Source organism: Varanus komodoensis, unplaced genomic scaffold (genome assembly GCF_004798865.1).
Source record: "Varanus komodoensis strain SLA01 unplaced genomic scaffold, ASM479886v1 scaffold6_1, whole genome shotgun sequence".
NCBI lineage: Eukaryota > Metazoa > Chordata > Lepidosauria > Squamata > Varanidae > Varanus > Varanus komodoensis.
In genome coordinates this window covers 4,195,984-4,220,438 of record NW_025336345.1, presented here as the reverse complement: position 1 = coordinate 4,220,438, position 24,455 = coordinate 4,195,984, and the positions used below count along the sequence as shown (strand labels likewise).

The window sequence follows — 24,455 nt, the reverse complement described above, 5'->3', positions numbered from 1 at the left end:
CTGCTGGACTACATCTCCACCCATCCCTGAACATTAACCACATTAAGCAGGGCTGATGGGAATTGGAGTCAAACCAATTGGAAAGCCATCTGGAAGGCTGCAAGAGCGTGGGTTGTCATTGAACTGTGAATTGTTGAAATGTGAGTTTCCATGTTGTCTGAATCCAGCTGAGCTAAAAAGCCATGGCATGTTAACCACAAAGAACACACAAAGTAAACCCCTGGTATGTTGTTTGATTGCAAACTTGGCATTATTCATGGTTAGCAAATTATAAATTTATTTACTATATCTATACCCCCTTTTTTTCTTCAAGGAACTCAAGGCAGCTTACATAATCCTCCTCCTCACAATCTTATCCTCACAACAACCCTGTGAGGTACGCTAAGCCAAGAGTCAATGACTGGCATAAAGTCACCCAGTGAGCTATGTGGCCGAACAGGGACTAGAACTTGGATATCCAGGATCCCAGTCTAGCATTCTCACCACTACACCACACTGTCTCTCAAATCATGGTTTGTGCAACTGGGTTCAGACAACTTGATAACCCACTTTCCAACAACCAGTAGTTCTATGACAATCCAAGCTCAACCCGAGGCTGCTGCATTGTCTGAACCCTGCCCTTGGCTCTTAAGCAGAGGGCACCATGCTCCTTTCCACATGGAGACGAGGCTAAGGATAGAACCTGGCACTTCCTGCATGTGAAAGCCTGCACTGCAGTGGTGGGGAGTGCAGAGCCCCGGAAGAACAGCGGTCAGTTTCCCGGGGACCTTAAGCTCAGGAACTATCCCTCTAGGAAGATATCGGTGATCGTGGGCCTCTTGAGCGGGAGTCTCTGAAGGCACAATCCTATGTGTGAGGATGATAATTAAAGTGTTACACCGAAGGCTATTCAGAAAAAAGTCTGATACCTCCAGCATGCTGGGAGCTTAAAGATGTTTCCACTTAAGCATGCATAGGTGTGCAACCTGAATAGACTTCAGAGGCCCCTCTGCATCTGGGTTGAGGAGCAGCAACCAGAGTGGTGGTCTCCATGAGGCCCTCATAAAGCACGGAGAGAGGAGCTCTCACTCCGAATTCGAGCCACAGCTGTGCATGAGTCAGAAGAGGAGTGAGGCGAGGAACAAGTCTGGCTTCTCCTTCTGGATACCTCCAAATGCTCCTCGAGCTGTACTGGAGTTGCCCTGGATCTTAGAAAACTTAGCAAATGACACACACAAGCACATGTATAGGCTTTTTGATCCTGGATCAGCCTTCCGTGGGTGGAAGGGCTTTGCTCACAGAAGGTGCCTCCGCATGACTTGAGGGACCCTTCTTACCTCTGCATCACACCTCTCCCCATTCATCCTGCTCCCCACAACCCTCTGCGTAGCAATTTCAGGGGGCTGGAGGGACAACTGGAGGGAATGACGGGTGTGCAGCTCAGTCTGGATCCAGTCCATAGTATTTGGACTGGTTATTTTTCTGCTAGCAAAAGAATGGATGTCAAAACAAAAAAATAATTATCACTTCAGTTCGACCAGGCACTACATATACCTAGTGTTAGATCTGAACTGGAGTCGGGGTAGGCAGATGGCAGCCTGGAAACCTCACTCAGCTCTCAGTATCTTTCCATAGGTGACCAAACTTAGAGTTCCCCCTGCAAGCCTACATCTGCTCCAATATACATTTCGAGCATGTCTTCCGTGCAATCGGAAGAGAAAACAGCAAGCATCTTAGTCTGGGGGTCTCAGGTGCTCAGGTCAAATCCAGCTGCCAAGGATCCCAATCCATGCCTCCAGGGTTCCACTGGGGCCATGTCTCCTTCCCCAGCCCCAGCCCTTTCCCCTGACCCCCTACTCCTTGCAGGTTTCCCAGCTTCTGCGCATGTGTTTTCCTCTTCCCGTTCAAAAAGCATGAAATGTTTCTTGACACGCTACCCACCTCAGCAAGTGGCATGAACAACTTTGAACTAAAATATGCTGATATTTTGGCCCTGACCCCTTCGCTTTTGTTCCGCCTCCCTTTTGCCTTCAGCCTCGCGGAAATGCAGTCACGCCTGAAATTCTCCATGCCTGAGAGAGGTGCAACACCCTTGCCTTAATCCCACCTCCCACATGTGAACCATGACAGAAACCTTGACCAGACCACCCCCAGGAGACCCTCAGCCTTATTCCATGCACAGGAAGACAGAAACCAGGCATGAAACCAGGAGGAGGGCTGGCCCCCTAAATTTTCTTTGCCACTTCTCTCCCTCTCCCCAAACAAATGATTAAAATCAATGATGTCTTCAAAGGGTCTGCAAGCCAGATGAATTTTCCCCAGCCTACTTTTTAGGCTGACTGTGTGCTTGCAAGTACCTGCAGCCAAACCCTCTCCTTTGTATGAGGCAAGGCCAGCAAAAAGGGAAACTTCCGGCAAAGCCGCCGCCAGTGCTGCTTGCACTGGGCAGGTAGCCCTTTCAGGCAGCCCTTTGCCTGTGTCTCAGCTCATGCAGGGAAACATCCACAGGCACCGCTAGTCTGGCTCCTCGGCACTTGCTGAGTCCAGAGGCAGCCGCTGGCTAAACCTCCGTTGTCAGGGTGGTGGGAACCCAGGAGGGGAATCTCTCTTTGACTGCATCCGCTTAATAATGACACCAACTTTCCTCAGTTGATGCCCTCTGGATTTGTTGGGTTGCAACTCCAAGCATCCCCAGCTAACACACTGGGAGCTGCAGTCCAACAGACCCAGAGTGCACTAGACTGAAGGAGACCACATTCCACAATGCTCTCAGTAGCACATAATGATTCCCATGGAGGGAGGGAGGGACGGACGGACGGACAGAGAACACAAAAAGGAGGCCAATGGGCAGCATGTCAATGATGGGGCAGAAGGGAAAGTGGCCTTGCAAACTTCTTCAAGATTAGGTTACTTATACCGAGATGTTTAGATTTAACTCTTTGCATTTTCAGTCTACTCACACACACCCAAGCTCACATACTGAGAATAACTTCAAGGGGTAACATGGAAAAATACGGCTTCTGGCTCTGGTGATGTAATGGTTCTTTGTGGTGGCATTTTTAAGAGTCCTTGGGGAACAATGACAATAGCAGGGTAAGCATGTGAGATGTTCTTTGTAGTAAAAAGGAAACAAATAAATGTCCCCATTAAGCTCTGCGAGGTCGAGAGCATTCTCCAGACCATTTGATTCATACTTTCACTGACACTTTTTTCCTGACTTATCTTTCGGAAGGAACATAAAATAGAGGTACTGCTCCCAACCTTTTGTACAAAGAGCATGACAAAGAAGTTCGAATCTGCAGCGCACACACGCTTTTCTCACTGCTAGAGTCGGGAAAAATGACTTTGTTGAAAAGACTTCAAAAGGACTTGCTCGGACCCTGTCTCCACCAGCATTCCTTCTTTAAGGCAAAATGGCTATTTCCATAGGAAAAAAAACAACAACTTTTGACCGCTTGTTGGCAAATCATGTTTTTAAACCAAAAAGTGACACACTTTCAGGCTGTCCCATTTCAAAATAATATCATCGAGCTGGATAAAGTATTTTTTAGAAAAGGAGGGGTTTTTTAAAAATGATCTAGGATTTCTGCCTTGTCTTGAAAAAAAAAAAAAAAAATGGTTTAGCGCATTTGAGGCTTTGAGGTTTAGAAGAAAAATCACTGGGGAAGACAGGATGTGGCAGGAAAGAAGAATAGAAGTTTTCTCTCACATGGGTATCGTTTCTAGAAGCTGGGTTGTAAAGTAGAATTGATTGGCAGTAAGTTGAGAGCAGAGGAAAGAGATGTTCTGCCCACAGGGAATCGTTAACGTTAGAATACAGCCAGCAAGGTTCCTTATACCAAGCCTGACCACTATTCAGTATTGTCTACACAAGGCAGGCAAACTTTTCCACCTGTGGGCACACCTGGAAATGTGAGAAACTACCTTGGGCACAGCCCTAAAATGGCTGCCATGATTGTCACAAAGGATGAAGAACCTGCTTAGAGGAATTCCTGGGAGATTACAATGGCAGCAGCTCAAGGATCCAATTTTGCTTTGAAGCAATCCCAGCTGCCAGTCAGAAAATACAAACATATTTTTAAAATAATAATTGGGTGAAACCAGATCTCTCGGGGGCACCATGAAAGGTGCCTGGGGGCACATCTCCACTGACTGCCAATGATTCTCCAGGATTTCAAGGGGAGGGCTTTAGAGACTGAGCTGGCATTTGATGAGGAAACAAACTTTTCTTCATCGTGGTTTCTGTGCATCACACATACGGGTACCCCCGCCAAAAATTCTAGACTAAGCTAGAGGAATCTTCCCTAATGTGAGACTGCACAGGCACAGCACCCATATGTGTAAATGCACAGATGACCACTCAACGAATGACAGTTACAGGTAGTTTGGTTTGGTTTAGTTGCAAAGTCATACCCAACCTATCACAACCCTATGGACAACATTCCTCCAGACAGCTACAGGTATGCAACCTGCCTATTCATCCAGGATGAATCTGCTATTATTCAGAAACTTCTTGACTTGTTAAGAACACCAGATTGAGGTGCTATTCATCCCAGTCTGGCTGGGAGTAGGGGAAGTCTTGAATCTGCAGGATCCAAAGACCTCTCAATTCCCTAACATGATCTAAAAGATAGAGCTATTCCAGCCCTGGCACTGGTAGATTTTTTTCTTTTACTGATGTCAGTTGTAGTGAAATATGAACTGGTGTTAACTCTCCTGGTGAGTGGCATTACCGAAATAAGAATTTGAGTATAGGGATTGGCTTGCTAGATCAGGCAACAGCCTAGCTTTCTCTTCCTTGCACTCCGGGTGTGTTGGATTGTGCCAGAGGACAGCATGCTGACTGGAGATGATGGGAACTGCAAACCCATTAGAGAAGGCTGCCATAGCCTATTTCTATCAAACTTTGGTTACCAGCTTCCCAGCTTTGACTAATATTTGGCCAATCATTGCTGAAAGAGAAATACTGAACTAAATACATATGGCATGGTGTATACATATATGTGTACCATGGTGTAGATACTGAACTAAATACATATGGCAAAGAAACTGCCTGCCACCAAAGGTAGCTTCTTTCCCATTCCATTCCCATAATTTCCACCATCACATCATGTGGCTTGTGCATGGAAGGCTTGATGCCCTACACGCTAGTCTTCCTTACTTGTGAGGAGACACACTGTCCATCCTTAATACTGAGCAGACTTACGGAAACTTGGTATGTAGGATGATTTTGAATGGGATCCTGAGTAATTCAGTCCTGCATAGGATTAAAACCAGTAAGAACCACAATTCTGCCCCAGCTGCTCTGCCGATCATCACACCTACAGATGGAATGTGTCTCTGAGACCTTTTCCAGGTTGAAATGTGGCCCTTCAGCTTGCCACCCCTGATTTTGAGGACAAAAAGCTAATGAATGTCTTATGGCTTTAAGGGAGCATTCTTTTAGTGTTTTGGGGTGCTTCAATACTGTCCTCCCATTAATCTTTACAACAAAGGCAGCTTTCAAATGATACCTAAGCAGAAAGGTGCTAGCTGGGCTCACTTCATGGCCTCTCTGTAGATTGCTGTGGACAAAAAAATCAATCTTGCAAACGGAAAAGGCATTATACCCATGAGCGGACACTAGATGTCAATCTCATCCCACAGAACAGGAGAGGAATTCCCACCTCTACTTTCCAACTTGCAAAACCTTGAGAATGTAAAAAAGCGTTGTTTAGAAGCGATGTTTCCAGGGAAAGGCTACTTTTACCCAGAAACTGGGAAATAAACCAAGAGCTGGGCAACATTTGTTTTAAGATGCATACTCTTCATTTTTTCAATGCATTCCCAGGCAGGGCAGTTTGTGGTCAGAAAATGTCTAATTAGGGAACTCTAATTAGAACCAATGTGAAACACATCCAGTCTGACCAACTGGAAGAATCTGAATTATTTAGAGCTGCGAGTCACTGAACCATACACACAATAGGCCACTCTCGAAAGCTACCTATGCCATTGGACGGCCATGATCCCGGCCTCTTAAAGAGGCAGTACGCAAACCCTCTCCTTGGGTGAACTTCGACTGTGTTTGGTGAGAAGGCTATGATGGGGGCACTAAACTCACAGCAGCGATGAACAAGGTAGAGAGCAACATCTCAGACTGCCTGCATGCACACTCGCTGATTCTTTTCAGTGCGAGATGTGTCGACGCCCTCTTTATAATACTATTATCTTGCTTTGTGAGTTATTCAAAATGCATGAGCCAAAACAAAAGACTTTGGGAAAGAAAGCTAGTAGGAACATTGCAGCCAATGTTGCTCCCTATGGTTTGATTTCCCCTCCCCTTTCTTTGGAGCTGTTTGCATTTTCTACAGTTTTAAGCAGTGTGCCTACTCAGATATACACCCAAAGAGTTCAATGGGAATTGCTTCCCAAAAGTGAGTATTAGGGTTGTATCCCAAGGCTACAAAAAGAGGTGACAGGTTTGTAAGCCAGAAGAAGAATAGCAGGCTAAAGTCTAAATTGATACAAATTTTAAAAGGTGAACAACAAAAGAGTCACCTCCAGATTGTCACAACCCAGACAGCAGTTCTTTTTCAAGTTGAGTCTTAGTTCAGATGATGCATTTGTGAAACAAGTAATTTCCAAATTACAACGGCTGGGGTGTTTCCCCACTGCAAAGTCTGGGAAGACAGTATCTGCGGGCACATCGCATTTTAAACAATCACTAACTATTTTCAGCAGAGTTAACCAACCGCACTAGGCTACGTGTAACTGCAGAAGCACCTCCTGATGGTTTTCCCCTAGTATGATGCATAATGCCTGCGGAGGTGCTTTGTTATTGTCAGCTCCCTTTTAAATCAGTCCCTCCCTAACTTTTGTGTGTATAAAGATGAGCTGAAGAGAGATACTGATAGCGAGTTATAGCAAAGGAGAGATTGATGGCAAATCTTCAGACGCTGGAGTGGAAAAGGCGATCCGCTTCTAATAAGCGCGCTGTGTCGACTTGACTTTGACCTCGGAATGTGATTACCTGCACTAGTCTCTTGTTCTTAGCAAAGCACCTGAGCAATTGTGGGCATGCCGGCCAACGTGGAGCGGTCCAAACCGCGACCCAGCCTTCCGGTCCCCGGGAGGGCGTCCGGGAGCAGCGACATCCCTCCGATTCCCCATCCGAGGGTGGAGAGCCGGGTCCCGTCTTGGAGCAGCTTGCGCCTCCGCGCCCGGCCGCTGCGGCCACTCGCCCGGGGGGCGCCTGCAGAGGCGCGGAGGAAGCATCCCGCGGGCGCGCCACGGGGGGGGGGGGGGCGGGATCCAGGAGATTCCCGACGCCACGCGCACCCCCAGAAAGGTGCGCCAGCCCCGGAGCAGGCACGAAGCGCTTCCCTTCCAGCGCGGCCAATGGATCGGAAGTTGCGAGAGGAGACAGGCCCGGGAGGGGGACGCGAGTCCTCGCTCAGTTCTGCCCTGCTGGCTTGACCCCGACAGGGCGTTGGGAGAAGGTCCCTCTGCCTTCGGGTGTCGGTCTCTCTCTCTCTCTCTCACACACACACACACACACACACACACACACACACACACACACAGACGTGAGCGCGCACGAGCGCACCCCTGTAGATTTGCTCTGTCCGAGTCGTACTGATCTAAGTACAAAAACTTGGGTGTAACTTGAAGGCTGCGGTGCCAGACCCGCTTAGCGGGAAGGAAGGCCCCTCAATAGACAGGCCACAGGAAGGACGTTAAATTGTGGCATTCGCTTCCACAAGATACAGTTTAAAAGGGGACTGGACAATTTCATGGCGAAGGAGGCTGCCAACGGCGACTAGTCGTGGTAGCTGCACGGCATCGCCAGGACCAGAGGCTGTCTGCACGTGTGCACCGATTAGTGGCGCACACGGGTGGGAAGGTGCTGTTACACTCGCGTCCTGCTTGTAGGTTTCCCGTGGACAGCTGGTTGGCTGGCCAGTGAATGTGCCAGTGGGAAAAAACAAAAACTCTTGCTCCGATCTTCGGGTATTCTTACGTTCTTAATGGGAACTACTCATGAGTAAACCTTCTGAGGATTCCACTTTAAATGCATTATTGTCTTTAGCACGTGTGTTTGTCTTTTAGTGTAAGCCACTACACGTTCCTCAGCAGGATCTGGATCACAGCGTCAAAACTCTCCCATTCGTCCTAGCTCAAATAGCACTGCTATTTAGCTTAGAAAGGATTTCTGTCCAGGTCAGTCACCGCAGGAGGAAAAGGGTTAAACTATCCCCTTTCTGCCCGCCACAGTCCAGATCTTGCCCAGCCCCTTTTCTGCAACAGAAAAGAAGCCTCTTCATGCTCTTATCTCGCATGTAATTATCACATCTCGTGTCTCAGGTATGCCCGTCACCACTGGGACTACAGAGAGCTTCATTTGGGTCGGACGATGCTCAGTACAAACATCCGCATTCAGTGCTGCTTCTCCACTCGGGAAAAAAAGGAATGCATAATGTAAACACCGCGAATCATGAAGAATTAGCAATAACATGAAAGGACTATTCTCAGGATTTGGCGGGGAGGGTGGATGCCACCCTTTAAATATGCTGATCATATAGAGTGGGCTGAGGGAACGGATCTAACGGGGTTCAGACTCCACAGGTTTCTTTCTTATATTGGAGGTAGAAATTACCTGGGACTAAAGAACTGGGTTTGGTGAAAAAGCCACACCCCACTTCTGCTATAAGCCAGAAAAACCATGGCTAGGGCAACAAACTATATGTTTAATAAACTACAGTGTTGTGTGGAGACCGGACTGGCTACCAGTTTATTTTGTAGGGCTGGATTATGCACAGGGCTGTCCTGTGTTTTCTGATATGATTCTCATTGCTACCAGGTTGCAGCCAGCAAACAGTGCAATCTTTCAGAGCTTAACTCAGAACTACAACTCTTGAACTTCAGTGGGACTTGCATCCAGGTAAATGTGCATAGGATTGCAGCTAAAATTGTTTCTAAGTATCTGCTTCCAGCTCCTCCATGTACCAGGAAGAAAACCCGGTTGGGAATGAGATTTTTATGTATTGCTCTTTTCCTTTCTCCCCGTTCCCCCCCCCCCCCCCCCCCCCCGCCTGCCTGCCCGCTCGCCCCTCTCTGCAACAACATCCATAGAATATAAAGCCAGCAATCTGCAACTGAGCCTCCTGGGAAGGTGGTTGTCAAAGAGGCAGCATTGCCCCAGTTCCTTTAACGCACAAGCTGATAGAGATCCCTGCACATACCAGCCTCTGGGAAAAGCTGCAATGAGTTCAGCAATGATGGGGAATGTTTTATTAAAAATAAAAGGCCAAGTATGAAATGCTTCCCTGAGATTCTCATAGGTGATTTTTTGCACCCCAAGTATGACTTAGCATTCTTCAGAGTCCAGCTTGCATCCTTTTGTCAGCAACTTTTTAATACTTTCAGTCTCCCTCCACGAAATAATATTCCCATTGTCAAATGGAAAATGCTACGCATTGGAGGTTTCTTGTGCATTTCCTTACTTAAACCATGGGAAGATGAACTGATGCCAAAGGATCAACTTCAGATTTCAATCAGCTTGAACATGGAAACTTCAATTAAAGTTGTTACTGGTTGAGGATTAAACAATACAATAACCATCAAAAATTAACAATTCACAGCAGTTACAATGACCTGATGAGCAACCAGTTATGGTCCCAAGGTCTTCCTAACTAGGAAAGGATGGACTTCCTCATGGGCAGCCATCACAGACGGGCAAGATAACCCTTCCTCGGGATAACATTTCAGAGGCTGGATGCACCCCTGGGAAGGAAGGCATGTTTAAACATGTATTCTGAAAAAACTGCACATTTAAATACATACTGTAAGGGAAAACAATACATATTGAAATAAATATTTGAAAGGAACCTTTTTGTTTAATTTCCAGATGAATGCAGAAATGGAATGCAATGATGGGAAAGACACTGAACAATCCCATAGGCTGGACTCCGCAATTCACCTGTTCCTCACTGTGAAACATGGAAAGACGGGACACACAGAAGGCAAGATGACAGCCAGGAGCCAAGAGAATCAGAAGAAAAGGGAGGGGAAGGGGGCTTTTGAGGCCAGGAACGTGCCTTCCGAAGCTATGCTAGAGTTGGCAGCTAGATAATGGATTTAAAGTAGTGTCTGGTCTGGTCCTCAAAGGAGTTCATTCCAAATAATATCAGGTGTGTGGAGTCCTCAGACACACACCCCTGTCTCTGTTTCCCTGTCCCCCTGGGCATAATTATGCAGAATGCTCCTTTTGGCCCCCAGAGAGGCTAAGAAACCTTCTTGTTTGGATCTGTGGACAGCAGGAAAACAGGTCACTGTTTGCAGTGGTTCTGTCTCGTTCCCCAGGATTTATGCTCTATGTGAACTCTATGTAAAACAGAGAAAGGAAACAATGTCCCCCTTCTTTTCTCCAAATGATGGGGAAGGAACATTTTGAAGCCTTTACTTAAGGTTGTGAAGCATAAACCCTTTGCAAGCTGCATTCATTTCTGGGCAGGCCGCTGCCTCAGGCACTGATGTGAGACCTTTGGAATCTTTGGCACAAAGGGAAACCCTGCGCTCTTCCTTCACGGCCCATCATCTGACCTACTGACTCCTGTTTGTTGGAGGGCGGGAGTGGGGAATCTCTGAGCATCCTCCCATCCACTGTGAAGCTGCTGGTGACTCTGCTCTCAGGTTATTCGGGAAGGTGCCAACAAGCTGCTCCCTTTTTTCCCCATCCAAAAGAGAACCAATATCCATGTGTTAGTAAAACAAGCAGGACGTGGCAGAAGGAGAGAGACCTCCAGCCCCACGCTCTTTCTGGACTGCAACCTTCTCCACCTGGTGTCTTCCAGATGTTTAGCCTACAGCTCATACCATATCTGATATTACCGGTGCTGCTTGGAGCTGATGAGAGTTGAAGTCTAAAGCATCTGGAACGCACCAGGTTGGGGAAGGATGAAATAGCGGCTCATTCAAACAGTTCTTTACAAGCCCATAATCCAGCTAATATGGATTAGACTGCTGCACTCCATAATGCTTCTTTCCATCTTGCACAAACCAAGCCAACACATCTAATAGTCACCTTATAATTGCAGGTGGTAATAATTATTATCTTCTGATTCTTTGGACAAATTATTTTGAGCAGTGCCATGACCATGGCTGCATCTGAAGAGAAAAGTCCCTTTTCCATGAAGCCTTTGGTCATAACACTTTGCTACTCATTCTCAGTTGAAGCTGCAGCAAAGTCTGCGTCGCTGAACTGAATACTTTTTCTGCCCCTCTTCATCTTCATTGCCAACTTGCTCTCCTCTTGTGTTGCCATTTAGATTGTAACCCCTCCAGGAGAAGGACTCAGTGCTGTCCTTCTTACCCTTAAGCAATGGAGGAACCGCTTAGCTCAGCAGATCTGAAATGTCATGAAAGGGCAACAGACTCTTAGCCCTCCCTCCAAGGGGCCTGTGGAGTTTTCTGCCTGGGGGTCAAAATAACTCAGCTGGCCTTGGGTACTGTGCACCTTGACTTGGCAGGTGAGAAGCACCTCAGGCAGAAAAAATGAACCTGGGCCGGAGCAGCCCCCTGTCTGACCGTGGAGAATCCGTCTGTCTTTTTCTTTGCTGTGCCATAGACATTAATGGTCATTCTCCTCCTATTCTGTGTCAAACCTCCTCAGTATTTGATGGTTTGGTAATTCCCTGCTGTGAAAAGGCTGTAATAATACTAGGAGCAATTTAACAAATTGTGCTGTTGTTATCTAATATCCAAAAGCGAGGCCCTTGCTAAATTTTATTGTATTGGCCAGGAAGAAATGCCTACACTACCAGCTCAACAGCCCGAAGAATGTGGTCACATCTGGATATATTGTCCCAAAATTCCTTTTTCCTATTCTCAGTTTCTCCACCATTTTGTGTCAGCAACTGTTCTTTTTTAAAACAAGAACAGTTTTAAATCCACTGATTTTGAAACGGGTCACTTGGGTATTCTAATATTGTGCCTGTTTACTCAGCTAACGGGCCAGCTATTAATTGGGGCTTACTCCTAAGTAACTGTACCTACGATCTTAGCCTTAGCTGATCAAAGAAATTCAGTCCTGTAATTCCTGGTTATTATATGAAGGCAGAAAGGGCTTGCCAAAGAATGTTCTCATTTGGATAGTGTCTATGTGTACAGAGTTCTATATGCAGCTTCCTTCATCTAGCTGGGAACTGATGAAAACTGAATTGCCTCTGTTATAAAAGAAAACATATGGGCAGAATCAAATGTTCTGTATGTGTAACGTATCTGCTGCAAAACCACAACCAAAGCGCTGTTTTCCTCCTGATGGGACAGGCCCATATTTCACCTAGGGCAACACTTCCCCAATTGTGGGCCAGCAGGGACCACCAGTGGGTCTGAGCTCATTTTCAGGTGAGCTTTCCTGTTCCTCCAGCAGGAGGAAAGGGAAGAGGGAAGAAACTGGCAGTGTGGGGTGAAGAAAGGGAGAAAACAAGAGAAGGATTGCTTAAAGAAACGTGTAGCGAATAGAGGGGAAAACATGCTCCATTTAGAGCTTCTGGATCAGCAAATTCTGCCTGGAATAAGAAAAGTGGGCTATGATACCTCCAGAGCCAACACAGGGGTTTGCACAAGATGACAACTAGTAATGGCTTTTTGGGGTTGGTTGTTCTCCATGCTGTGTGAACCCAGATGGAATGACCAACCCTTGAGACTTCTCGTTGATGTCAGCCATGATATGACCTGATGGTCTGCTGTAGGGTTTGTTTGCCTGCTGCACACCTGCCTGTTGTGTTATCTGAACCCAGATAACGTGACCTGACCTGGGTCTGGCCCCACCAGAAGTGAGCAGCTTGGCATTCGTGCAGGACAGTGTGGCCAACAGCTGCCTGCAAAGTGCCCAAGTGGTACCTGGGCACATCTGTCACCGGCATTCCCGACCACCACTCTGTGCTGCTGCGCCACCTTGGGGTCAGTGGCCTGAAAGAGAGGGGACACCCCCACCTGTTGCAGGGGAGGGCTGTTCTCAGGCAGGAGGTGAGGCGAGGCTGAAAAAGCGGCTTGCTGTGGCTGCCCCTGCCGTGTGTGGCAAGAAGCAGCAGGCTTGTCTCTGCCTCCTACTCAAAAGGAGCTCTTCATCTCCGTGCCCCCATCCTCCCAAGGAGGCCTCTTGAACAGGAGGCAGGAGGCGCCGTGCTCCTCCCGGTGGGTGTGCTTCAGGGCACGAGCTCTGCTTGTGCAAGGGGGCAGCCCCAGCCAGCCGAGCCTGGCTCATAATCCTGACTGCCAAAGGGAGGAGCGCTGTGCCTCCCTGCCGTGTCTCCTGGGATGCTGCTGGGAGGGGTGGGGAGAAGCAAAGCACCCACAATGAGCCTGATCGTCTGCCAGTCTCACCATGGTGCCTGGCACTCGATGGCAACGCATCCTGGTGTCTACCCACAATGGGCTGCCATTAAGTGGGAATCCACCCAAAGTCTGCACTTAACCTGAAGAGAGCTGATTATGGAATGCCCTGATACAAGGGAATCACTGGGGCGACGAATGTCATAATTTCCAAAGGGGGCCTGGGTACCAATGATGCCAGTAATTGCCAACTGATAATGGCAACCTCTGCTTCCCCCTGCCACCACTCTGTTTCTAGCTTTGCCTCTGCACCACCTCCGAGTCATTGGTGGGCTTCAGGCATTTTCATTGCTCTGATGGGGCTGAAAAGGAGAATGCTCTCACTCTGCTTTTTCTAGCATCTTCCCTGAAGAAAAACTATGTAGATTACAGAAGCTTTTTGTGACCTTTGAGTTGGCCTAAAACAAGGTACAACCCTAATATGTAGTCTGAGATTTTTCTTAGAGACCACTTTAGCTTTTTGGAGAATGCCTAATTTCGGTGCTTAACAGTGGGAACCCAATGCTAAACAGGCAGAGGAATAGGGACTTCATTCTCAAAGGGTGAATCCCTTCCAGCTTTGCCCAATTTGGCATGCATTGACCTATTTTACCTAGCGCACCATCTAAAATAATCTCTAGCTTTGCTCATAGAAAAACAGTCCAGCTCTCTTTGCTTCTGTTTCCCACCTACCCAAAGTGGGAAACCCATGGGTTTTGCCTAAGGAAGGGGACAGTTTTGAGTAACAGTGGGAATTAATATTTTCAGAAATGGGGGTTCAGACATTGCTTGCTTGCTTGCTTGCTTCTTTGCTCCTAGGGGTCCAGGAGCAGTCCAGGTGCGCTTAAAACCGCTGCATCACCTGGGAGAGTCTACTTGGTCTGTATCTTCCTCTAACACTCCATCTCAAGTCTCTGGCCAAGCAGCTTTCTTGTCAACCTCTGGTCAGCCTTCTCCCCCACTTCCTCCAACAACATGCTTTTTGTCACATCTCACCTGATGAAAAAAACTGGAGATTTCAAAAGCTTACACATTTTTGTGACCCCTGTGTTAGCCTAATCAATGTATTGTACTAATGTGGATTTGGGGATATAGTTGATAGAACAGGGCTGGAGTTCTCAACCCCAGTGCTGACTGATATATGTAGTACAAAAATACACATGTCTAAAGGGTTTGTTTGCTTTACATGTTTGTGCATGTAAAATTCATGTTGCTTTAAAACACTCTGAAGCAGGGACCAATCCACTCTCAGTTTTTACTACTGACTGCTTTAAAGGATGCACACAGTTCAGAATGTTTAATACATTTTTCAGATTTAATGTATGCACCAAGTCCAAAATACAAAAGAGACTGAGCCCTCTGTTGAGCAGGGACAATGTGTTTTGATTTGCTTTAATTTAATTTAATATATCCCTCATATGTCTGTTTACATTTTGTCTTTCCTGGACACAATGTGGCCTTTCTCTCTTCATTTTTTCCTCTAAAAATGCTTGATTTGCAAAGTACTTTCTGCTGTGTTCATGCACTGCATGATTTATGTTTTACATTAGGCAGACAAAACTTCTACCTGGTGGACCTAATCTGGCCCAAGGAGGTGCTGCATCAGGACCGAGGGCCCAGTCTGCACTCCCTAGAAGAACCCCAATTGTGATCTCTGACCTCTGATCGATGCTAAGAGCAGGGATGCAGGCATGGAGGTCTGATTGGTACCTGGGGGAAGAGTAGCTCTTCCCTGTGCCAGCCAAGTCTTTCTTCACATGGCTTTCATCTCCCATGATGGGCAACCTGGCCAATGCTGGGCAGCTGAATTTTCCTTCATGCATCTCTTACCAGTCCCGTCAAGCTCCTCCTAGCACTGGCCAGGCCTTTCTGGCAGCAGCTCGCCAGGGAACGTTGTGCATCCCTCAACACAGGAGAGCCAGTTTGGTACAGTGGCTGGGCTAGGACTGGGGATGCCCACGTTCCGGTTCCCACTGGAGCTCACGACCTGATTTTGGGCCAGTCATTGACTCTTAGACTATCTCACAGGGTGGCTGTTGTGGGGATAAAATAGAGAGGAGAAGAATCGTGTGCATTGCACAGGCTCCTTGGAGAAAAGATGGGATGTAACGTGGCAAATAAATGACGTTCAAACTCCTGAAATTCCTGTATTTCTGGTATTTTTCATTTAGCACCTTAATGCTAAATGAAAAATTAACAATGGCAGGACCTATCTCATAAATTCATCTCTAATATGAATAAAATGATTGGAATATGGGTGTGCTATAGTCCCATATAGCTGAGGTTGTTTGACACTCTTTCCAAGTGGCCTGCTTAGGCTGGGGCTTCACCCATGATGGCCTGTGCCTGGCAAAACCATGTTATCTTATAAAGTTATTGTTACATTGAGATACTATTATCTAATTCACCACCACCACCACCACCTTCATCTGTGGAAATCAGTGTTACTGGGGAAATAACGAATCAGGTTAGTATGATTAGAGGACACCAGGTGATGACAGTGCTATAAGTAACCATTTTACCAATTTTATTCAGAAGAAGGGTAATATTCAAGAACTGCTGACCACTCATGGCTTCTTTGGGTTGGATGTCTTTGGCATGCCCTCTGGATCCGGCTATGGACATCAATGTATTTGGGTAGAAGTGATTCGTACTAAATTCTCTGTGGGACTCTGACATTGTTTTATGTGGGTTTATTGCACTGCTCTTTGAAACAACAGCAAGAAGAGCATTCCTCTTTGTGTGGAAATCAAACAAATAACACAAAGAAAGAAAAAATAGCTTGAGCAGGCAACAAACATAGCCATGTCCACCGGCCTGATTCAACCTGTGGACGCCTTCAACAAGACCCCCCCACCAACCCAACATTATACAAGTTGATGCAGCCCTGGTCTGTTCCCCCACTCCCAGCTTCTGTTCGTTCAGCTAAAGATAGTTTTCAGGTGCAGACGGAGGAATCTGTTGGGCCACCACGCCTGGTTTGAACGCGGCAATGCAACAGGCCTTTGCGCAGTCCTATGCACACTTTCCTGACTTCTTGAGGATCATAAAACCCCTCCAAGGTTGCAGACAGCACTCCAACTGGAGAAGAGGGAGTTGGAGATCTGACCCTGGACCAACCCCCTCACAGCTGCCGTGGAGATAACTGACCTAGCTGTCTCTCTAAGGTCAGAAAATCAACCTGGGATCCTCGAGAAAGGGAGCCACCTGGTGGCAGGGCAGGGTATGAATTATCCTGAGCCCCTTCTAGCCTGCTTCCTCTCCCCTCCAAAGACCCCTCAGTAGAGCAGAGCAGAGGGCTGGGAAGCAAAGATCACCTCCATGGTTTCTCCTGCCCTGCCGGCAGGCCAGAGGAAGCTTGGTTGGGGCCATCCAAGAGGCAAGAACCCAACTGATAGATCTGTGCCCTTAGAAGTCTTGTATAAGATTACACTGCTAATTTTCATATCCATTCATAGAAGAATATGCAATGAAGCTGGATTCCAGCCTAGGTCAGCATTGATTTCTAGGGTAGAAATCTCTATCAGTTCATTCCTGAACTTAAATTAGTGTTTTCTGAAAATATTAGGATTGTTAGGGTTGACCTGACTGGGGGTGAGGCGACCTGAAGGCTGACCTAGATGGTCCTCCAATTCTGTGATTCTAACCTATTCCTCAGAAATAGTTTACATGTAACTTAAGCTGCTTCCGTTTTTTAAAGTATGTAAAAACCAACGCGAGCCCTTTCTCTACACAGGCATTTAGTAACTCCCTCTGATAATGGCTTGTGTTTGGCCAGTTTTTAAGCCAACTGCATAGTTCTATTAGTTTCAGCACATGGATGCCTTTTGTACGATGTTACCAGCTGCTCTGAACCATGGGACAAACAAACGGATTTCAAACAAACACTCAAAGCTGGTTTGGCATGTGCAGGACAGTTTGAAGGGCAGACATTCCCCAGGGCAGCTTTCCCCAGCCTGGTGCCCTCCAGCTGTGTTGAAATGCAACGCTGAGAGTTTCGGCCCAACACATCAGGAGTGCTGGGGAACGCTGCCCTCCAGCCCTGTTTGTGCAGGACTTCTGCCTAAACATACACAGGAGTGAGCCCAAAATGTATTTAAAACTGTCCATTGACTATCATAGCTGAAGTTCCTAAGTGTACGTTGATAGGGTTAATAATGTTTGATACTAGCAATAGGTGAGGTCATTCATTCTGAACTGTGACATCACCATCTTAACTATAAGGCTTTATTTTCTGCTTAGGCCAAGGGACTGATCCAGGGAAGCATGGTGAGCAGAGAATGAGCTAATTTCAACAGGCTGCCGTCCTGTGAGAGTGAGGAAAGGCCATACTGAGAAACTTGCCTAACACCATTAAAGCAGGCAACTGTTTCTCTGGCCACTGGAGCAGACAGGGGGCAACTGAAGCTGCCAACAAGCTCATTGCATTGATCCAAGGGCTGCATTTATCTGAGCTGGGCTTCTCCTGGATTGTGCAGAGTCTTCGGAAAGACACAGTTAGTACAAGTGTATAAGGTTTTTTATTGTAAGGTATATCTCAGGATTGAAATGCTGAGCCTGGAAATGATGCAGTTCACCTGCCGGGGGGGATGCTACATGGTGTGAGGCAGCACCCACAAGAGGAAGGGTAACATGTGCTCAGCGCTGCATGGGTCACTGGGAGTGATCCAGTGCTCGTCTAAGTTTGCTTGAGCCTTGTTCAGTCCAAGAGTCTTGAAAGTATTAAGTAGGCAGTAAATCATATCAAGTAGTAATGCTTAAGAAAAAAGTGAAATTGAAATAGATAACAAAATTAACCCGGTTTTCCAATTTTACCCATTTGAATGGTTTGGGTTTCAAATGAAAAATGTTGATTCTGGGTTTATGTATCCATTGCTTTCTTAGATTCCTATCTTGCCTTTTTCAAGGAACCTATTTTATCCTCACGACAACCCTGTGAGCTAGATTCAGCTGGGTGTTTATGACTGGCTCGAAGTCACCAAGTGAGCTTCATGGCTGAGTCCCAGTCATTCGAAACACAAGCCTTTCACTCAGAATAGGCTTTGGGGAGCATCTCTTGATTACTTTGATTTGGACAAGCTTCTAAGATAAGCAGCCACCTGCCAAAAGCCAGTGACAATGGCAAGTTCTCAAGCACACATTGTCAGATGCTGAAAACATTGTATGTTTTCCATCCATTTCTATAAAATATTAAAATGCCATTACATGTCAACTATCAAATACTGTCTAACTTTCCTACTGTTTTTCATGCTATCCGTCAAAGACTATCCAGTGGGATTGTGGCCTCTGTCTTTCTGAGAATCCTGGGCTCTTTCTGAGCTTCTTGAGGGTTCCCCAAGAAGAGCAGCTGAAGAAGAGTTGCCCACTAGTAAGCATACTCTGCCACAGAAGTAGAAGGTTAATGTATCCCGAGTCACACAATGGCCAGCAGAGAGGCTCAGCACTAGCCCTGTGAACTGCTGGTGCTCTGCACAGCATTCCTCTACAGGCTCTGCCATAGGCAGCAGCTTCCTGGGAGATTTTGTTGTGGAATGTGTTCCGTGAATGTCAGATACATGAAAAGCACTGGGATATATCATCCCATGTTTGCTATGAGTACAGTCTAATATCAAATACCATTGCATGTTGATCATGAAGGACCATTGCAGGTCAAGTGTTAAATACCGTGGCGAGTTGATTATTAAATGGCGTCAGATCTCAGTTGACCTCTATCAAAGCTCAGTGCATGTCGAATATAGACATAAAACATTTCAGTGATAGCCCAAGATAGAGAACGGTTGGAGAATGCATGGCAGCACATTTGCCGAGGAGAAGTTTGAAAGGGCTTTTGGGAAGCGACTTCATTGCCGCTCTAAAAGAGGGTGCCTTTCAGCTTGCAAACAGTACATTCCCTTGCTTTCAAGTGGCTGGATTATCACGCAACTGCAACAAATCAGGCGGGAAGGACAGATGAGCAGGGCAGGTGGTGGGGCTGCCAGGCAAATTTGAACCCTGCTCTTTCTGGCTGGAGCGTCTGGGGGTGCGTGTGGTGAAATTCGTATGGGCTGACCAAAGGATCTGCAGAAACACTTGTTGCCATGCACACAACCTAGAACAAAAGGTGCCTACAGTGGCCGTGTGGGTGGGGACATTCTTTCCTTGCCCATTTGAGATGTCTACCTCCCACCCAGGCTACAGTGCCAATGGGGCAGAGTGCTCATTGGTCGGCCACTGTGCATGTTTTCTCTGGAGGGATGACGAACGCTGCTGCAGCACAGAGCAAGAGCTACACAGAGGTGGTGCATGTTGCACGAACGACCTGCCCTCCATGCACACCAGTTGGGCACTGCTCACACTGACTGGGTAATGTGTGAAATCCCGCTAACTTCTGCCAGTGGGCAGATCCTCCCTGCACCTTGAAATGAACATGCACAGAACATGTTTCTACACATTCAGTCCACATTAAGCCTTGATAGTGCCATGTCTCTATTTGCATCCTCAGCGGGGCTCTGGCAGTGAAGTAGAGAAATCCCTAGACTGAGTGACTCTCCAAATATACGCTCCAGTGCCAGGCAAAATGCACTTGCAGGGCTCCTGGACCGGTTGGCTTTTGCCTGCAGTGCTCTCTATCCATGCCACTGAATTGCAGCTTGGAATGCACCCAAAAAGAAGTACATAGGAAAAGCTGTCAGTGGGTGATACAGTCCCAATGAACTCCTTGAAATGACGTCCATGACAGCGGTTACTCGTCTGCCCTACTAAAAGTCCACTTGTAAGCAGGTGTATCAGTCTGTCTTTATATTGGCACATGAATTTTGGGGAAGGCTCCTTGTCAATCACGTACAGTGCAAATGCGAGCGCTGCATCTGCCAAACAGGGACAGGGCAGGACATAACACCTGCGTGGATTTACACATACAGAAAGAAAGAATAGGAAGCAGGAAGGAACAGAGTGCCCTGAATTCGCTTAGTAAACTTTCTCCGCAGAACTGCCTCCTCTTCCTCTGCGAGGAGGACCTAAGCCCACCGCCAAGGCAGCCTGTGTTGCGTTGCTCTGATCGCGTTTTGTTTGTGTGTTTGTTGCCAGGGAAGGGGGGAAAGACAATACAAGCTGGCAGTAACTTCGTACCTCTGTGTTGATTTGTTTTCCCTCTGCGGGTGAAAAGAGCGTGATTTACCCTGACTTTGTTTGGTGACGCGCCATTCTAGCAAGGATAAACACGCCGGCCCAGATCCGCTCTCCTAGCGCCAGCTTCCCTTTAGGAATCGTGATCACTTTTCTAGTTGAGTTTTCTATGTGATGCTTTCTATAGTTTTCTGTGTGAAAGCGAAGAAAAGAAAGGAGAAAAAGGGAGGAAAGAAGTACTAAAGGAGCGTCAGAAATCCGACGGACAGAGGCTTAATACAACCCTAGGAAGACTCGATTCCTGAAAGCCGCTGGCGAATACTTTTGCTCTCTGTGTGTGTGTGTCTAAAAGAGAGAGAGAGAGAGAAGTGGGGCAGACGTTTGTGAGAGAGTCATGTGCATATCACGCGTGTGTATCTGTGCCCGTGCAAAAAAAAAAAAAAAAAAGGAAGCAAAGAGAACGTGGAGAGAGATGCGTTACACAAGTGATACTTCAGTGTCTGAGGGGAAAGTGCGCGTGTGTGAAACTTTCGCGTGCGAGCATTTAGCAAACTATTCCATTCCCCCGCATGACGGGTTTATTTTAATTTTTCTCGTCTTCTCTCTCCTCCTCCCACCTTTGAGGAATGAACGCGAGAGAAGGAGAAATTAGTTGTGGGGGATTTGGGGGGCCCCGACCACCAAGTGCACTTCCCAGTTGGTGCGCCGTGCCCTGACCGGGCGCGCGTTTCCAGCCCTACGGGCAGCCGCGGCGGGAAACAGTAACATGCCCACATGAAACAAGAAAATCGATCTAGGCGAGGGCGACCGTTCTCACGCGAGAGGGCTCTCCGTCTCTTCTTCCTCCCCTTCTGCCCGCCCCCCACCCGCCACCTCCGACCTTTTTTCGCACTGGAAGAGGGATAAAGGAAGCCCATTAGGTACTCTTAAAACTAATGGCACCCTTGGATTATTGATAAAGACGGCGCGGGAAGGAGATAAATTATCATTTTAATGTCCTTTTGAGAGTGAGAAGAGGCACTCCCGTGTCAGATAGTGACTTTCTACTTTGGTTTTACAGGCCACATGGATGCCGAGGCGTGGGAGAAGCAGAAAGGCTTTCTTTGATTTTTAAAAAAGCCATGAAGTATCTGAATAGTTATAATATTGAACTCGTTTTTAACTAAAAAAAAATATGCAAGGCGCATCTTACTATTCGAGTTACTTCTAATGCAGTTACAATCCTACCAAAACGTAGGTACCGTGGGGCTAGGGGTGTTATATGTGCCTCTGTTTCATGAGCTCACCGGGTGCAAAGCTTAAATTAAATATCATTAGGCTCTCGATGATGGGGAAACCGTACAATCTCTGCTGTAAGAAGCGGTAGCAATGAAATGTAGCAATATTGATACCTCGTTCTTCCCCCTCCCCTTTTCTTTGACAGAAACACCGACAGGGAGGGTGACAGCTGTGAGCCAAACCCTAATGAACGAATTACTACTTTGTTGGTTTTTAAAAATAGCCAATCTGAAGAACCTGTCATCGGAGACCGTAAGAAAACCGGTGCTTGAAAACGACCTTTTTGTTTCTGTGGGTGTTTTAGCCGGTGGGGACACACTCTACGAATTTAAGAGCAGGCTCCTAGTTTAACTTTGGGAAGAATCGCCGTCCAGTGGCGGAGAATGCGGAGCACGCTTCCGCGAGCGTCCAGTCAGCAGCGGCCTCGATCGTGCCCCTCGTGAAGCGGACGATGCCCCACGAGCGCTGGAGCCAGGATGCGTTTGCTCGTCTGGACGGAGCCGCCGGACGCAACAGGCTCGCACGGCCGTCCCTCGGGGACCCGAACAACGTGAAGCGCAGCCAGAGCGGCCGGGCCCGCCGCGCGGTGCTCCCGCTGCCTCGCCGCTTTCTCTTCCCGGGTCGGAATCGGTGCGTGGCTGCGGCAGCGCGGCTGCTCAACTCGCGGTGCCGAAAGAGCCGCGGGGGCAGCGGGCCGCTCGCGGGGGAGGAAGCGCTGCTGCGCGGCGCCTCCCCGTCAAACTTTGGGACGGCGCGGTCCCCGGAGGGGCAGCGCGCGAGCCCCCCGCGAGGGCTGCTGCCAAGTCGCCGCCGCCGCCGCGGCCTGGGATGCCGCGTGGCCCGAGGCGGGCGGGCGGGCTCTGGTCCCCCTGCCTTCCCCGAGGCCGCCTCCGCCGTGCGTCCCCGGGCGCTGCGCTGAGCTGAGCTGGCCCGCCGCGCCGTCTTGTGCGTTCAGTCGCAACTTTCTCCGGGCTTCCCTGGCCAAGGGGGCGGGGCGATGCTAATGAGGAGGGCGTGTCCCGCCCCCGGCCCGCCCCCGAGCCGGCCGCCGCTGCTCGGAGTTCCTCGCCGGCGATTGGAAAGCGTGGAGTGGTCGAGGAAGTGGTGACGCTATGCAAATAGAGGGGGGGCGGGGCCGGGGCCGCAGGGCGCCGCCCCCTGCCCATTGGAGCTGCTGTGCTCGTGTTTAGCTGCGGGGATAGTCAAAGTGGATTCCATTGGGAAAGACTGCAGATCACTCCGGTTCGAACGGGGGGAGCTCGGAGGGGGGAGGGGGAAAGCAGCCAAGAGGATCTCCATCCACCCAGGGTGTTGCTGCTTACCTTTCCCGGCGTACGCGCGCCGCGTGTCTTCCTCTCCCCTCTCTCTCTCTCCAGCAGCCAGCCAGCTTCCTGCGTTAGCGAAGAAAGGCAGGAGAGGAGGCGAGGAAGCCACAGGGAGAGTGAGAGAAAGAAGGAAGGAAGGAACGAACGAACGACAGAAAGAAGGAAGGAAGGAAAGAAAGCACAAATCGTTAGCTGGAGGAAAAGGAAAGAGCAAAGCCGCCAAGAAAGAGCGCGGGAGAGACAGCAAACTTGCCGCTCTCTTGTCACTGGAAAATGACACTTGATGTAGCCGAGGGCGCCGCAGCAGCAAAAGCCGCCGCCGCCGCCGCCGCTCCAGTTGATCCTATTGTTTCTTAAACTGGCTTCTTTCTTCGGCAATCCAAAAGGGGGTGACTCCAGCACGGGAGGGACCGCGGCTTCGTCCTCTGGCTCCTTGTTGTGATCCCCGCCAGCGAACAACCAAGAATCCTTTTCGCCCTTTCTCTCCTTTTTTTTGAAATAAAGATACAGAAGGCCACCCGGCCGCTCACCCTCGGAAAGGACAAGCTCATCAAGCAGCCAACACGAGCATCCGCGCCAACCCCGGGGGGTGATTTTCTTCCCCTTTGGATTTTCTCTCTCCCCCCTTCCTTTTTCTTCTTCTTCTCCCCTTCAGTGTCTGTGTTTGATTTTCTCTGATTTTGCTTTGATTCCAACAGCGGTTGCAGAGAGAGAGAGAAAGACAGAAAAGAACAGCAACAAGAACAGCACAAACTCGCTGGCGATTTTGTCCTTACCCCCCCTTTCCTTTGTCGTTGTGTTTTGTGTTGTCGCGTTGTGTTTTGTTTTTAAAGACGAAGGGAGGGCTTGGGTCGTTTTGATTCATGTTTGGGATTCAGGAAAGCATCCAGCGGAGTGGGAGCAGCATGAAGGAAGAGCCCCTCGGCGCGGGGATGAACGCGGTCAGGACCTGGATGCAAGGCGCCGGCGTCCTGGACGCGAACACGGCCGCGCAGAGGTACGTGCGGCTCGCCGCAGCATCCGCCGCTGCCGCTTCCCCTTCCCGGCCCTTCCCGGCGCACGAGCCCCGGAGCTCCGGCGGGCGGGCGGGCGGGCGGCCGCCCGGCCCCGCAGGACTTTCGCGGTGAGGGCTCCGAGGAGCGGCGGCTCGGGCAGCCTCCCCATCACTCTCGATTATTTCCGACTGACTGCTGGGGCCCCGGGGGTGCGCGAGGGGAGGGTCTTCCTGCCTGCTTTCCTTCCTACCCGCCCGAGACACATTTCGCGTCTGCCGCTCCAACTTTCACTTTTTTGCTCCCGAAGAGCGCGGAGGTTTGCAGGGATGCCTCCAAAAGCGTCTTCGCTTCCCATCCCTCTCCCGCAAACTTTCCCGTCAAAAAACAGCACATGGCTTTGCCTAACAGGCATTTCCTGCGT

At 48.6% G+C, this 24,455-nt stretch overlaps 1 protein-coding gene across 6 annotated transcripts in view; it reads left to right on the top strand.

Annotated features, from left to right (window-relative positions):
• Positions 1-23,203: 23,203 nt before the first annotated feature.
• Positions 23,204-24,455, top strand: part of EBF1 (EBF transcription factor 1) — a 409,466-nt gene continuing 408,214 nt past the window's right edge. For all 6 annotated transcript variants that reach the window (XM_044450986.1, XM_044450985.1, XM_044450984.1 and 3 more), the window contains exon 1: positions 23,204-24,036. In XM_044450986.1, coding sequence (XP_044306921.1) covers positions 23,903-24,036 — 134 coding nt within the window. In that variant the 5' untranslated portion in view covers positions 23,204-23,902. The remainder of the gene's footprint in view (positions 24,037-24,455) is intronic.